The following is a 16,267-nucleotide window of genomic DNA, read 5'->3' on the forward strand; positions in this document are numbered from 1 at the left end:
GAGTATTTTCTTTTCTGCATTATCCAGAATCTCATCTATTTATGCTCAGAGTCCAATAAAAACATGTAAGTATTAGTGCATCTAAACTGAAGGTCTTGTTCTTGAGAAAACACATCTACCCGTAGCTTAGTAGCAGTAACTCAGATAACATTTCATGTGCACATTGAGCTTGTTGCTGTGGTGTAAATTATTAGACCTAGACTGAAAAGAACTCCACCATGAAAGTGTCCATACTTGCGAATATTTAAACTTGTCAGGTAAAAATACGTCACACCATTAGTTCTTGTTTTTCTCTTAACTGATTGTGACACACCAAAGCTATCATATGGCTTCAGAAGACCTGGAATACAAGACATGAGTTGCATGGACTACATTTATGGTGCTTTTGTCTTTTCTACACTTGCATTTTCTGGAAAACAGCAGTGTGAACATTCTGCATTCTATGTGCGTTCCATAGACAAAAGAAAGTCAGTCAGGTTTGGAATGACATGAGGGTAACGATAGCGTAAATGATGACAGAATTTTCATTTTTGGGTGAGCTATTCCTATAAATTCAGGACCGTAACTATTCTATTTATGTTTTGGAAAATGTGGCCTTGTACACTTAACTGCTTCAGAGATTACATGTAACACTTAGGATGAGAAAATCCTAAAAGGATACTTTCTCTAATTCACTCAGAAGAACTTCTGTTCTGTATAACTGCAATTCTTTGAATAATATCAGAGATATGGTGTTCGATAAGATGTGTCTTATCCCATGAATCTCTGAGAGAAGTTTAACTGACATCAATGGGAGCATTTTGATTCAAATTTATAAGCAATAATGAATGAATGAATGAAGGGCTGACTACATAAATAACATACAGACAGTAGAGTTCTTCTGCTTCTAAACTGATCTTTGTACTTATTAAGGTGCAGACTGACTGCAGGCTTGTTCTCTACTGACTGTGAGTTTCATTAATGTCCTCTGTGAAAGTGAAAACCACAGAACTCTGACTGTCTGCTGGTCCTGTCTCTACCAGATTGATATTCATTGGCCTCTATGTCTCTCACAGGACAGTTGTCAACTGGGGCACAGTAAAAATCAAAGAGCTGACAAGAGTATGAGTCTCGGAGTGTGTTTAGGCATTGAACTTCAACATTTAGCTTTGAAAATGAAGTATTATTAATTTCTGCATATACTAATACATTTTAACATCAAAGTTGTACACATTAACATTAGTTAAAGATATAAAAGAATATTTATAAATGAACCAAAATGCTGTAAAAAATATTGTTCAGTGTTAGTTAATGATACCCAATGCTTTACTAATGCTAACATATTGAACCTTAATGAAAAATGTTAGGCTACCATAAACTGTGACGCAAGTTTAGGCAGACTTGAATAAAACTGCATGACCATCTGGGCATATAGTCTGGAGATGCATATGTTTCATGAATGTCCATAAATGTGCATCTGTGTGTGTGTCAGGGTTCGTTGGGAATGCCCTTGCATTGCGTATGTGTGTAAGAGAATGTTTGAGATTGCCTCTCTAAAGGGCAGGCACACAGGGTGGTCTCAGTAATGACTGTAGCCATGCTACCAGAAAAAAAAACTGTTGTCAGTAGAAAACAATCAGGTGGCGCATGGAGAGCCAGGCCCTACCACTGACCTTGAGATCAGACATCAACAATGAACAAACAACCTCGTCTTCCAAAATCTAATTGGCAACATTTCCAATTAAATCATTCGCTGCCCAGATAATACATATAAAAGGTGGTTTCAAAAGGTGGTAAAATAAAAGGACAGCTAAACGTGAGCTGCAGGTAAATCAGTGCTGTGTGTCTCTGCATTAAACAATGCAAAGTTAGCTTTTCAGAGGTTTTACGTCCTTTTAAAGTCCTTGTAAAGTGTATCGGAGTCCAATTCTGGCTGTAATGAGCCAGCACTGCTGTGTAACTCTTTCTCTCCCTCTAAGATTAGGATGGTTTATTGGTGTCATTTATTTGCGTCTGGAGCGTAATCTTACCGTCACACCAGGTAGACCTCTCTCTCCTGAGAACCCTCTCAATCCAGGGGGGCCGTCTTTTCCAGAACTGCCCTGAGGACCTGGATCTCCCTACGGACAGACATTTGGGAATAATTCAGTAATTTAGAATATTTTATTCTACTTAATAAAAAGACAATGTAAAAACATAAAATTGAGAAGTCTTTAATTCTAAGCTGATGCTTAGGAGATATCAGGCAGAATGTTAACCTCAGTCACTATTTACTTTCATTGCATCTTTTTTCAAGCAATAAAAGTGAATGGTGACTGAGGCACATTCTGCCTAACATTTCCTTTTTTGCTCTACATTAGAAAGGAAGAAATACGGGTTACAACATGAGGGTAAATAAAGTCTATGCTGAACTATCCCTTTAAAATGGATCTAAAACCCTGTATACAATATGACTTGAGTCTCACTTTCAGTTACTGTATATATGATTGTTTTATTGTCCGTTAGGTGAAAATACGTTTTTCAATAAGCCACAAGCCTTGAGGTATCATTCATGTCTGCAGTACAAACTGTGTAGTATGATACACATAACATTTTAGGCAGAAGAATAAGAAGAATGAGCAATTGCAATAGTGATTCCTTAGCAACCACAACTAATTAATGAAAAACAGACAACAACAACAACAACAACAACAACAACAACAAAAGCCTACCAGAAACTGATGTAGCAAGCCTAAAAAATCTAAAAGTACTAAATAACTGCAATCAGACAGGGGGCTGGTTACTAAAGATATTTGAGAGATTCAAGAGTAAGGTTTGAGAATTTAAATTGCTAGAAAGGTTAACACAGTTTTAGCCCTTTGGAAGGCGATCTCCACTTGAACTCCATGTCTTATAATTCAGTATATGGGCTGCATTTTGATTGGACCATTGAGTAGTTTAAATTATGAAATAGTCACCTGAAGCTACTGTAATAAGAAAAGGAAGCAAATGAGTAAAATCAGAAAAATGTACGCTCAGACTGTGGCAGCCCACTCCGCCCTCAAGGGTGTTCGCTCACGTCTGACAGCCCGTCTGAAGTGGACCGATCAACCTGATTAAAGTGTCTCCGTTCAGAGTGACAGATATTTAAACAGAGATAGGAAGGGTGGATGTGCAGAGAAATTCAGTCCAGCTTTTTAAAAGGCCCATCTTCTAATAATTTAGACTCTATTTACAGAGTGAATTCAGCCATTCTCCACAACACTGATGTTGTAGCTCTGAAACACTTTGATACACCTGGACAGCACAGGCTATTGGTCAACTAATTGGTGTCTCTCTTTTTTTCAAAAGAAATTATAACTTTAATTATCATTTTTAGTTGACTTTTATGTGCTCTTTGACCTTGGTGACCACTTTGATTATGTCATTATATGTCTCTTTTCCCTGTAGAAAAATCAGCTTAAACCAGTCTAAGCTAGTTTTGCGGTCCAAGCTGGTTTAAGCTGGTCTCCCATCCTTAACAGCTGAGAAGTATTCAAAACCCTCTAAAAACAGCCAACAAATGCCAGCTTAGATTTCTGTTTGTTTTTCAGAAGGGTTATGTTGTTTTCCTGTTGGGCATTTTGACTTTTAGCTTTAATATTTGACTTTTAAAAACAAATGTCAATACATTTCTGTTTTGTCTAAGTTATGCATATTGGGATTTAGCCAAATAGTCAATATTGGGTGGGCCAAAGGTTACATAAAAAATGGTCACTAAAAAAAACAATATAATCAAACGCGAATGTGAATATGGTGGGGTGGGTGGCTCTGGCCCTGCATCCTTGCTTTTCATATATCCATTTAGTTCAAATGAATGCAAAACATAACATCATTCACCTTTGCACCTTCTTTCCCACCAGCACCTGGGAGACCTTGCTCTCCGGGAGGGCCCGGGGGTCCAGGATGTCCTCTCTCACCACTGGGGCCGGTCTCTCCATTTGGACCCTGTCAGACCGTTAAAAATGTGTGAGCTCAGAAAGCTAATATTCCTCTTTTTATCTATTTGTTACAAAAAAAAGTAAAAGCCTACCTGGGGTCCGACAACACCTCCTGGTCCTGGTGGGCCAGTTTTGCCTTGGAAACCCTGGGAATAAAATTACAGCAATACATGTCTGACAAAATAACCTTTTAAAACTATTTAGAGATAGTAATGATTGTAGGATCGATAGCAATATTCAGCAGAGAATTGTTTTGCATGAAAATAGGATGATAAACTGGAATAATAATAGACAACAGCAGACGGAAGATGATATTTAACTCTACAAAAAACGAATGATTAACACAAACAAACTGCTTTGCTATTCATCCATCCATCCATCCATCTATCTATCCATCTATTTGTCCATCCATTTCTCTATCCATCTATCCATCGGAAACATTCACACCACAGCTAAATGTAGCCTGAATCTGCTTTTCTGCTCAAATCAGATCTTTTTTAAAGATTGCTCACATGAGATATTAAATCTAGCCCATATCAGATATTGATCTGAATAGCAGACACTCCTAAGCTGACCAACATGCAGTATAACACTCTCTCATCATGTGTATAAAAACCCTGGCATGTTCATCATAAATATGCATAGATATGATTAAAATTTAAATAAGTTGTTTTGTTTATTTTTAATGTGATAGGACACTTAATGTCTTTGTAATAATATATCAGCAAGAGATGGAGAAAAAACATCTTGATTGATAAAATCTGTTTAAATAAATTAATTTGCAGAAGTATGGTGGAATATCATTACCATCGAAGATCAAGAGTGTAATATTAGGTCTACCTAATATCCATCCATCCATCCATCAATCCATCAATCCATCAGATTAATTATACAGCATCTGTCTTGACTTAACAGAACATCCATAACTCCATCTGGTTTCCACATAACACAGAGAGAGCCGACGTTCACTCAACCCCTGGTTAAGTGCTCTGAACACACTACAGCTAGCTAGGGTGGGCAACAGTTCCAGGTGTGGAAGTGCTCTGAAGTACTCACCGTCTCTCCTCGCTGGCCAGGGTGACCAGGCAGCCCATCCTTTCCAGGTGGTCCCTACACATAAAGGCAGATATTTAGTGTCTCTGACATGACATCCATCATATATTACATTTTCATAATTCCACAGTATTAAAACGGGATGGATAATAGCACAAATAAGTACTTACAGCAGGGCCCTTTGGTCCTGAGAAACCAACTGGACCCTGGGGCCCTTGAGGTCCCTGCAACAGATAGGGAACAATAGACATGGTCAAAAGTCTGCTCTTTTAGCTGATTTAAGGTACAAATAAGTTGAAGCATCACATGCAAGATCACAAAACTATAACATCAGCAACATATTTATGTACAGTATATAAAGTGAATGCATTGTGTACTATGCACAAGTATAGAGGAGTAAGTATAACAGACCTGAGGCAACATATATTGTCTGATAGGCTTGGTTAAAGCCATAAAGAGGAAGCAACATCATTAATAAATGATTACGAACTGAAAACTACTGTCTGGTAAAAGTGCAATGGAGGTGCCGTTGTCAAGCATTTAACTTCCTTCAAAAAAATCCCTCAAATTCAGACTGACAAACAGAATAAATAAAAGAGGAAAACAATGAAAAATAGAGGAAGAAAAGAGAACTAAATTTCACAGTAGAGACAAACAACATCAGATTTCGCTCTGATATCAGCATTGGACAACAGCCTTCCAGTGGTCTAATGCTCAAGAGCTCTTCATAAATCTATAATGGTTTTCTGATGAAAACACAGGTGGGTAAGTCCTCTTATCTGGAGCTCACCCACATGCTGAGCTAATACTCCTGCAAAAGCACCCTTCTCAGAGCACTTCATGCTCTAAATGGTCTCACTATAGATAGTATTATGGGACGGGAATGTTTCTGCTGCAATGTATACCGGGTGGCACTTACTCTCTCCCCAGGTGGACCAGGTGGGCCGTCACTGCCTGCTGTTCCCTGTGAGACAATGAGAAAGAACATAAGGACTGTTTAAAGGAAGTGACTGACAAAAATAAACCATGGGGAGGTTAACGGTATGAAGGAAGTTGTACCTTAGGGCCTGATTTTCCTGTCGGTCCTCTGGCACCACGAGCACCACGGGGACCCTGAAAATTCAACAAATTCACATTTCACCAAGCCTTCTCAGAAGAGCTGAAGCTTTGAGGGACAGTCTATTATTGTCAATCGGTTTTTAAAATTAAACGTTTAACAAGCACATCTAGGTGTGGTGTTTGGCATCTCCATATACTTTTGGCCATATAATATAGTTGCATCCTTAAATTCAAAATCGATATTTATTTATGTACTTAAAATTTAAACTGATTGGATAAAGTATTAGATAATGACATACCGTTGGACCTCTCTGCCCCCTTGGGCCGGATTTCCCTGCCACACCCTTTGAAAAGAAAGAAGAGATATGAGGGTGGTAAATATTGAGAATTAATTCAATAGCTACACACAGAAAATCCACTTGCTGTTGTTGTTGGAGTTATTTTTGCCAAGATGAGATGTCAGTGTGTATGGGGAAAAATAAGCATTGGGATTCCCTTAGGATTTCTGGGAGTCACAGAGATATTTGTTTCAGTTGAAGTATAGGTTTATTAGCAGCACACGTACACAAACACACACGCATTTTGCCTCCTGCACAGAGGCAAGTTCTAAATACTTAGCAGCTAACTTGACATTTTGTAATGAATAATTATAAAATCAAAAATGCTTAAGGCACAGCTGTTCCGATGCAGAGGGATTTACAGAATGTTTCCCATGAACAATACAGAACCAAAGCAAGGTTCATTTTTTCTTAATGAGTTACTGATTTCCACACAGTTAATTGATCAGACTCTCTAGAGGGAAATAGTACATTTGTTTTCCTTAGCTGTAGTCAGCAAGTTGTATCTGTTCCAAGCAACAAATGGGTTTGAGGAGCACAATGTATGCAGAGCCACAATGCTGTTTTTTGTTAAATGTCTAAAGTGTCATAATTATTTGTTAATTTCTATCTGTTGTGAGGATATAGTTCCCGACTAGAATAAGGGAACTATACTTGCATTGCAGTGATACTGGCAGACACAAACATATCTGCCCAATATAAAAAAGCCTTTGCCTAAAATGTACATGCAAAGGTAAATGTACAACTAAATACAAGTTTATGTGTAAATGTAAAACTTAATATCATTTAACAGTCAACGGAAAGGTTATCCAAAACATAAAGATAAATCTATGTGTAAAGGTATGGGTAAATGTGAAGGTAAGCCTAAATATTCTGTACAGATAAATGTGTAAATGTAAAAAAGGTAAACATAAAGCTAAGAGTAAATGTATATATACTATAAATGTAAAGGTAATTGTAAACATAAAAGGTAAAATATAAATTTAACAGTAAACGGAAAGATTAGCTTAAACAAAGATACATCTAAATGAAATGTAAATGTAAAAGTAAGTGCAAATATAAACGTAAAGGTAAATATAAGTTTAAATAGGTCAATGTAAATTTAACCATAAATGTAAAGCTAAATATAAAAGTAAATATACATTTAAAGGTAAACATAATGTGAAGTGAAAACATAAAGCCTTTACAGTAAAGGTAAATCACTATAATCACTAAAGCTGTGAGCAAAATGAAAAGTACATGTAAACAGAAACTGCAGAATTAAATGTAAACCTAAGTAAAACTGTAAAGTAAGACTCCCATTCACTTGGCAATGACATTTCGCCTGATGAACACTTTTCCCACTTTACTTTCTGAATGCGAATTGTTTTTTAGGTGGGTGATCATTGTTGATTCACTGTAAACACAATCACTTCAGCATCTTTTGTTGTCACTTATTGATCCGTGTCCGTGTTTTTGTACAAAGTCATCATACAAATCCTTTCATAAAAGCAATCAATCACCTTTTTTTTAATGTGTTTGTTACAATGCACAGTTGTGAGTGCACTTCACATAAAGCAGGTTGAAAGAATCCATCTTACCCTGGCTCCTTTCTCTCCATTGGCTCCTGGGAATCCGGGGAAACCAGTCGAACCCTGGAAATCAAAGAAAAAGACTTAAGGGAGGCATGGAAGGCAACAGGACCTGCATATTAATGAGTGACGAACTTCAAAAGTCCTGATTCTGACAGTTAAATGCCATTACAATCTGTATGGATTAGCATCTGTGGATTTGCTATATTTCCAGTGTTTTAAATAGCTCTGCGACTTTTTGTCCCAATTGTTGGCAAGTTCTTTATAAGAAAATTCAACAGTGGAGAGGTATGTGTCTAATTGCATATGATATATCCCAAGATTAACAAAGTGGTTATCAATTATCAGTTTTCCTTTCTTTGTTTGCCTGTTTGTCTGTTGTTTGCTTCAGGTAGGGATAGTTTTTCTGCTTGGAAATACAACGGGGTCTACCGAGTGTGGCGGGCGATATAATAAACTGAAACAACAGGTAAATGTTGGATGTAAACAAACACAATCTGTCAGAGAAACAAGCAAACAGATATAAGATTAAGAGTCACCACTGATGAGACTTAATTGGCTCACTCACTTCCTGTCGCTCTCATTCTCAATGCAGTAAATTAACAGCTTACCCACAATTCTCAGTCCTGGCAGCATTATAAGTATTCAAGAAAGAAAATCAATAGACTGTTTTACACATTCATTTTAAAGCAAGACATCAAAGTCAGACCAGCACAAATCCACTTTGATTTACCACAAATTATGTTATGAAACTCTAAAGGGTGAAAACTTGATGAATATGCAATGCCACTCCATAAAAAAATGCCACTTTTGAAGCCAGTAACCATTAAGACATTGATGGCTGGTCTTCAAAAGTGCACTTCATGATCATTTGAGTCTTGGCAGAATGTTTGAATCCATTCTGTACTGGTGGAGAGATGATGGCGTGTTAAAGTACTTGTAATCACATCACTTGTCTGCCATTCATTAATCCTGCAAAATGGAAGCTGGTTTATGGGACTGTAAATCTTCCTCCGTGTCAGTACCTAACTTTTGGATCTTCTTTCAGTTAATTCAAGATAAGTGTTAAAGGTGAAGTATGTCATTTCAGCACCACTAGTAGGAGAACAAGGGATTTCAAAATAATCAAACAAGTTTACAGACAGGTTTCCCCAAACACTGATCCCATTTGCCATTGGTCAGACAAAAAGATAGTTCCAAACCTACAGTATCTAATGTTAGATTGGGACATTAAAAACAAACAGAGCAATGTTCTAAAATGTTTTACATTGTCTCTGCCATTATAGAGCCACAGTGTTTACACTTTGCTTGGGGATGAACGAGATGTGAGGTAAAGAGGAACACTTTATGACATCATTGTTGTCAGATTTTACTGCTATTATGTTATTTGATCGTAATCCTGACCAACCGTTTTGGAGATTTCAATCTTTCTCCATTCATGTAGATAGGATCGGAACTTTCATGCCTCTTGTCTCCATAGGAAAGATGGCCGCTGAGTGGAATGACTCAACTTTAAAGGGACTTTGGCTATGTTCATATTCCACAGGGGAATGTCATCTTGCAATTATAACCATTTAAAGTTTGCATTGAACTTTTAACTCAGTGCTTGTTTGTGTTTCTGCAACTTCTATGCTATGATGTCCCTCTGTTTACTATGGTTATATGAACAATTTGTCAACTGTCAATTGCAGACTGCTTGTAAGAAGCTCTTATTTGCCAATCTGAATGCAGGAGGTGGGACCTGTTGTCAATGCCAATTTCTGACTCCCTAGTATGGTTATGTTTAGGAGTAGGTGTATGGGTGGCCTTTAAAGGACAGGGACCAATGACTCCCTATTATGGTTAGGTGTGTGTGTTGGTGTACTGTAGGCTTTATGGATATGGACTAATAAGGTAGGGAGTATGAAACTGGCAGGAGTCATATTTTACACACACAAAATGAGTGCATGTACAGTCCTCTGCACTTGTATCAAGCATAAGAAAGTGTAATCGAGCTTCACATCATGATCGTAACGAGACAGCAAAGACACATTCAAATCATATGTCCATCAAAAATATATTTTTGTGTTCTGAAGAGGAAAGAAAGTCAAATGAGTATGAGACAGCATAAGGGTGAGTAAACGATGAGAGAATTATAATTTTTGGATGAACTATTCCTATCAAAAACACACTGACTTGCACCACTATAAAGATTTACTGAGCACAGCACAAACTTTTGAGCAAACTTGATGCACTGCCCAATAACCCAAACCAATTTAGCTGCCTGTAATGCAGCCACTGTTTGCCAGACAAGGTCTGCAGACTTCCAAGGCCACTCTAGGGTCTGGTTTTGGGCTGGTTTGAGCCAGAATGTATGCTGGTGCTACAGCTGATGCTGTTGTTGATGAAAGCCGCTGAGGTCTGACACAGGCATCTGTGCTCAGAGTTCTCCTCATAGCCTGCGTGACCAGCATCCCCAACAGCAGAGGGAACAATTCTGGCATGAGTTGCTCATAATTCCTCAGTGCAGCATGCATAATTCATTCTCAAAAGGGCATTAGTTCATGCTAATTAGTGAAGTTGTTGTTTAGCATTTAAACGAAACAACAGTAATGCAGTTACAGGTGTCATGTTTATTTTGAGTGCATACCTTTGGCCCTTGACGTCCTGGATAACCAGGCAATCCTGGAACACCGAGTTTGCCCTGGAGGAATAACAAGCTAAGGATCATTAGTGCAAGAATGTCTTCGGAAAAACAAACATCTCATTTGTTATTAAAGTACTAGTTCACTATTTTCATCCTCAAGTTTTTGCAAGACCCTCTTTTTTTCTTCTGTGGAACACAAAAGGAGATGATACGGAAAATGGTAGAAAAAACTATGCAGTGTGAGTAAATGGTGACTGAGACACTAACATTCTGCCTTACATCTCCTTAAGTGTGCCATGGAGGAAAATACGTCATACGGGTTTGGAACAACATATATAGGGTGACAGAGTTTCAATTTTTTGTTGAACTATTAGTATTAATATTCAAAACAAACCTGACTAATTAACTAAATCACAATAAACCTTAATTAAAAAGGAAATTAACCTTTTCTCCAGCAGGTCCCAATGGACCAGATTCACCATTGGGGCCTGCACGACCCTTCGGGCCCTCTGGTCCATCCTCACCTCTCGGTCCAGCCAATCCAAGCTCACCCTGAACATACATAAAAAATCCGCCAATCAGTCCTGCCCATCAGCTATGATATATAGGGTAAAATTAGCTTGGGCTGGAAGCCAATGTGGCTTGACGCTGTTTATTTACCCTGTCGCCTTTGATGCCCATGTCTCCCTTGAAACCTGGAAAACCATCCTCACCCTGAAAATTAGAATGAGAGAAAAGGGTTCAAATAACTGGAACATTAGGGAAAACCAAGTGATGAAGCTATAGTTTGTGCCTAATGCATACAAGCATATCAGCACTGTGATTCCTATTACTGTAGAGTTGTACTAGAATTCCACCTGCTGGCAATAATGCAGTATTGAAGTGTGTTAAAATTTAAAATCTTTCTGTGTGTTGTTTTTTCTTTAAGTTACACTGCTATTATGAAATTATTTAATGGTGGATTTTTCCCAAAAATGTTTTTTCTTTTGTGCAACACAAAAGTAGATGTTAGGCAGAACACCCCAGTCTCCACTGACTTTCATTTAAAATTTCATCCTTAAGAAGTGAATGGTAACTGAGGCTGTCACAACATAACATCTCCTTTTGTGTTCCACGGAAGAAAGTACTGCAAGTAATTGGGGTTCAGAACAACGTAATGGTTTTGTAGGAAGCTATGATAGATAGATGGAGAGATGGATAGATAGATAGATAGATAGATAGATAGATAGACAGACAGACAGACAGACAGACAGACAGACAGATAGATTATAATAGCAATACATCATCATTTCAACAACACATTATTACATTTTCAAGCCACTCTATATATTTTGTTATAGTACTAAATCACAGCCAATTCTAACTAGGATTCATTTCAATATTTTTTTTTATATTTTTTGAGAGGGCACACTTAAAAAGAGCATGTAAAAAGGGTATGTGGACTTACTCAACAGCGATGGAGTGATTTTGAGGGGATAATCGTTATGATCACTCACTCTATCTGCATGATTAAACAGCACTTGATATGATGTAAAAGTGGAGATAATATGTGTAGCATCTTTTGTACTCCTTTTATGCATTTGCAGCAACCACTTTGACCTGTGAGTTGCCATTACAGTGATGAATAATACAACTAATTTTCTGAGTTTAGTTGAGAAGATCTATACTAACCTTCTCTCCCTTTCCTCCCTTTAGACCACGAATGCCATCAGCACCCTACAAGACAGACAGCATGTGATCAGGCACAAATCACAATTTAATTGCACACCAATAAATGTCCATCAAACACAAAAAATGCTTAACCTTCACACCGCGAGGGCCTGGATAGCCAATGGGGCCCTGGGGACCAGGCTGGCCCTGAAAATGACAACATCAAAATATAATAAAATTTGTTTTGTGAAGAAAATCTGTGGCTGCATTAATGTAGCAACAGGTTCATTGCTAAAATACTAAAATCCAGTTTACTTACCAAAGCTCCTTTCTCTCCGGGTGGACCCTCCTTTCCAGGATGCCCCTGTGGAATCAAGGCAGATATTAAGTACAAGGTGTGACAGGTGTGTGTACAGTATGTGACTTTAAAAATGTGTGTGAAGCCAAACAATCATTGAACAATGGTCCAATTCAAGATAACATTGTTGTGCCAGAATGGGTTTCAAACTAAGATCAATCTATTCTGCCAGTATGAAGCAACAAAAATATCATGACATATAGCAGATCAAGGTGAAAAGTAGAGGTGAGAATATAAACTTACAGGAGGACCATCAGCACCAGCCAATCCAGGCAAACCAGACCTTCCATGAGGACCCTGTAAAGATGAAGATACATTTTATTGGATGAAGAAGAAAAAGAAGAAGGCCACAAATGACCAAAAGGAAATAACATGCACTCAATCATAAATCAGCATTCTTATTATAAAGGAAGTACACACAAAAAAAATAATGCTAAAAAAAAAAACATGCTCTGTTGATGATTTGAGTCGAAATAGAACCACAGTTTAATTTACATGTATTCATTCAGCAGACACTTTTATCTAAATCAAATTACAAATGAGGGGGAAAAGAAGGGAAAAAAAGACACAACATAAGCAATTAATGATTGCAATTAATGATAACAATATTGGTTGTGCCACAATATAAAGGTGTTTCAACAACTTCGGGCACATTTAGAATTTTAGATTTCTAAAGTCTTGTTAAAAAATGTGTAAAAAAATGTTGTTGTATTTTTTTCCCCGAACAATGTCCAACATTGTTTGTATATGCATCAGAAGAGATTTATAGTATGTCTTTTTTGTTTCTAAAAATCACGAAAAGTCCTACCATGATGGTATTTCCACCACATCTCAAATTCTGTATTGTGTTTAATAGAATTCCATGGTGGAAATTATGGTAATGAAAATTATATATATATATATATTTTTTTTTTTTTTAATAAATAAAATAGAGGCAAGGCTTGCTAAAGCTTATTTCATTGCTAACATTTTTATTGATCCTAAATACACACAATTAAAGTGTTTTCACACTGTTGCATAATTTCATGAAATTACAGCTTGATTGGAAATGATGCCTAATAAAAATGTTCTGCTCACAAGTGATATTTACCTTTACTTTTCTCTATTTTCTTCAAACATCACTTGTCTTGAATTGCATCTCATGCGCGCTCTTCACTGACTCTTTTGTCGGTAATCAACTAAGCTAACTTTTTTAACAAAATTTTTTTGAATCATCTTCACTGAACACTTCTTAAGAACACTGAAGGCAACTATACCTATCATTTTATCTGATGGTTTATTTCACCATATGATATTACATAATCTGAACTTCTGCTCTCCGTCTGTTCTAAGGTGTTGAAAAAAAGCTGTAAGAATACTGAAAACTATGAAAGTCATACTTTTTCTCCAGGTGGTCCGATGGGGCCCTGTGGACCTGGAAGACCCTGAAAAAAACAGACAGACAATCTCAGACTTTGTTGCCATGGCAGCAGGATGAGGGGACAGAGGGATAAAAAGTGTGGTAGAGAGGAGCCCAGATGACTTACACCCAATAATGGACTTATTGTATTGTCCCTGTGTGAGTGTTGGCAGGGTCACTTGTGTTTGTATAGTGTGTTGAGTTGGTGTGTGTGTGTGTGTGTGTGTGTGTGTGTGTGTGTGTGTGTGTGTGTGTGTGTGTGTGTGTGTGTGTGTGTGTGTGTGTGTGTGTGTGTTTGTGCATACACACATGTTTAATATGGCTTACTATTGCTTTACAGTGGCTTACTCTGTGTATATGTACAGGTAAAATTGTGTGAGTGTGTATCCGTGTGTGCCGACCAGTAGTTCACTCTAGGGAAATTTGAGCTACTGCTCTGATTTGACCACTGCAGGTGGGGCGCTATGAATGGGAAGCATTCAGCTGCCTACTTCCTGTGAGCCCAGCAGAAATATTTCCGAAAATTTCACTTTGCCCTCTGAGAGAAAGAGAGTCTTTTGGAAAAAAGCGAGACCAATGACAGTGGGGAGGAGAAATTACCAAAAAAGAATGGCTAAATGAAGTGGGATGGAAAATTATCCAATAATAGTTATCCTTACCATTAATACTTATTTTATTTTAACAACTGTAGTGGAAATTACAATGTACATGACATGGGACTGCTTGATCTAAAGACAACAAACTGATTTGTGCAAATGAGCAACAATTCTTATTCATACATGATGTAAAACTACCAAGACTCACCTGTGTTCCTGGGATCCCCTGCTGTCCCGGAGGGCCTGGCTCTCCCTGAGGTCCCTAAAAGATAAAGGGAGATGGTACATGTCAACTTTACCTTAAATCACCAACAATGTTATATCAAATCCCAGATTGGGTTCACATACACTCTGTTTGGCGATGTGAGTATGATGTCAGATTGTTTGAAGAACAAACATTAGGATATTTTTTAATGTGTTGAGGTGATATTATTGCTAGTATCAGAACAGTATACCAAAAGTCTAAACTGCACTGCAATTAAATTATTTTCTTAATTAGTATTTTTGTCTTGTTTTCTGGTAAAAATACATAAATATTTTTAAAGATATAAGAGAAATTATAGGAATATATAAGAACATTTTTATTTAAGATATAATAACTTGATAAGCAAAATGGCATACGATATTAAATGTTTTTTCAAAGAAATCTGACAGGAAACTTCATGCATAAAAAAAGAAAAAAAATCTGCGAATGGGGTAAGAAAATTAAACTTTTAATTAAGTTTATTTTCTTACTCTATCGGCAAATAGTTTTTTTTTTATTTTAAAACACCATATCTTATGCCATTTTGCTCGTCAAGTAAATGTATCTTGTTTCCAGAATGTTTAGATATTTTTACTGGAAAACAAGACAAAAATATTAATTAAGAAAATTATTTATTTGCAATGTTTGCAGTTGTCTGACACAGTGTTCACTGGAGTGTTTACAAGAGAGCACTTTGTTAAAAATGTAACATCTAGTGATCTGTGTATTTTAAACCTTAAACGCATACCTCGGGTCTTTAGTGACCCGGAACCTCATTCCACTTCCTCTACCTCATCCATTTTTTGGAGTTCCTCTTATATAAAAAAAAAAAGAGAGAAAAAAAAAAAAGATTTATTTTAAAATATAAATTATTATTTATTATTATAAAAACTATTTTTATTCTGTGTATATATATATATATAAACACACATAATAAAAATATTATATATATATAATATTTTTATTCTGTGTGTATATATATATATATATATATATATAATATTTGTATTCACTGTGTATGTATGAATGTATATATATATATATATATATATATATATAAGTTTACTATCACAGGATGTATATTTATTTGTTTATTCCAAGAAAAATTAGTACATTATTCATAAAAATAAATACTACAATCACTTTGATTTTCTGTGTGAAAATGGTGAATTTTCAGTATCCCATATGTGTGTACACATACATATTTTACTGTACATGTTATTCAGTACTCAAGGTGGTGCTGATCTTTCGGTGATTGCCTTGATTTACATTTGACATTGCTATTTGATGAAGCAGCAATGTGGAAGAAAACTATAGCAAGTTCAACACATGAACAGTATGATATGCTATTGTCATTTGGGTGTACTACTGAAATTGTGTAAGCTGTGCATCTATTTAGACTCAAAAAGTGCCTGAGAAAATGCAAATGTGTAGT

At 36.7% G+C, this 16,267-nt stretch overlaps 1 protein-coding gene across 3 annotated transcripts in view; it reads right to left on the reverse strand.

The window, feature by feature from the left end:
• The window catches only part of LOC127635074 (collagen alpha-1(XI) chain-like), a 108,577-nt gene that overhangs the window by 41,615 nt on the left and 50,695 nt on the right, over positions 1 to 16,267 (reverse strand). For all 3 annotated transcript variants that reach the window (XM_052114846.1, XM_052114848.1, XM_052114847.1), the window contains 18 exons: positions 14,797 to 14,850; positions 13,973 to 14,017; positions 12,837 to 12,890; positions 12,555 to 12,599; positions 12,389 to 12,442; positions 12,257 to 12,301; positions 11,246 to 11,299; positions 11,030 to 11,137; positions 10,589 to 10,642; positions 7,969 to 8,022; positions 6,350 to 6,394; positions 6,051 to 6,104; positions 5,911 to 5,955; positions 5,162 to 5,215; positions 4,995 to 5,048; positions 4,031 to 4,084; positions 3,838 to 3,945; positions 2,010 to 2,099 (listed from right to left, as the gene is read on the reverse strand). In XM_052114846.1, the coding sequence (XP_051970806.1) occupies positions 2,010 to 2,099; positions 3,838 to 3,945; positions 4,031 to 4,084; positions 4,995 to 5,048; positions 5,162 to 5,215; positions 5,911 to 5,955; positions 6,051 to 6,104; positions 6,350 to 6,394; positions 7,969 to 8,022; positions 10,589 to 10,642; positions 11,030 to 11,137; positions 11,246 to 11,299; positions 12,257 to 12,301; positions 12,389 to 12,442; positions 12,555 to 12,599; positions 12,837 to 12,890; positions 13,973 to 14,017; positions 14,797 to 14,850 (1,071 nt within the window). The remainder of the gene's footprint in view (positions 1 to 2,009; positions 2,100 to 3,837; positions 3,946 to 4,030; positions 4,085 to 4,994; positions 5,049 to 5,161; positions 5,216 to 5,910; positions 5,956 to 6,050; positions 6,105 to 6,349; positions 6,395 to 7,968; positions 8,023 to 10,588; positions 10,643 to 11,029; positions 11,138 to 11,245; positions 11,300 to 12,256; positions 12,302 to 12,388; positions 12,443 to 12,554; positions 12,600 to 12,836; positions 12,891 to 13,972; positions 14,018 to 14,796; positions 14,851 to 16,267) is intronic.

Source organism: Xyrauchen texanus, chromosome 42, assembly GCF_025860055.1.
Source record: "Xyrauchen texanus isolate HMW12.3.18 chromosome 42, RBS_HiC_50CHRs, whole genome shotgun sequence".
Taxonomy (NCBI): Eukaryota; Metazoa; Chordata; class Actinopteri; order Cypriniformes; family Catostomidae; genus Xyrauchen; species Xyrauchen texanus.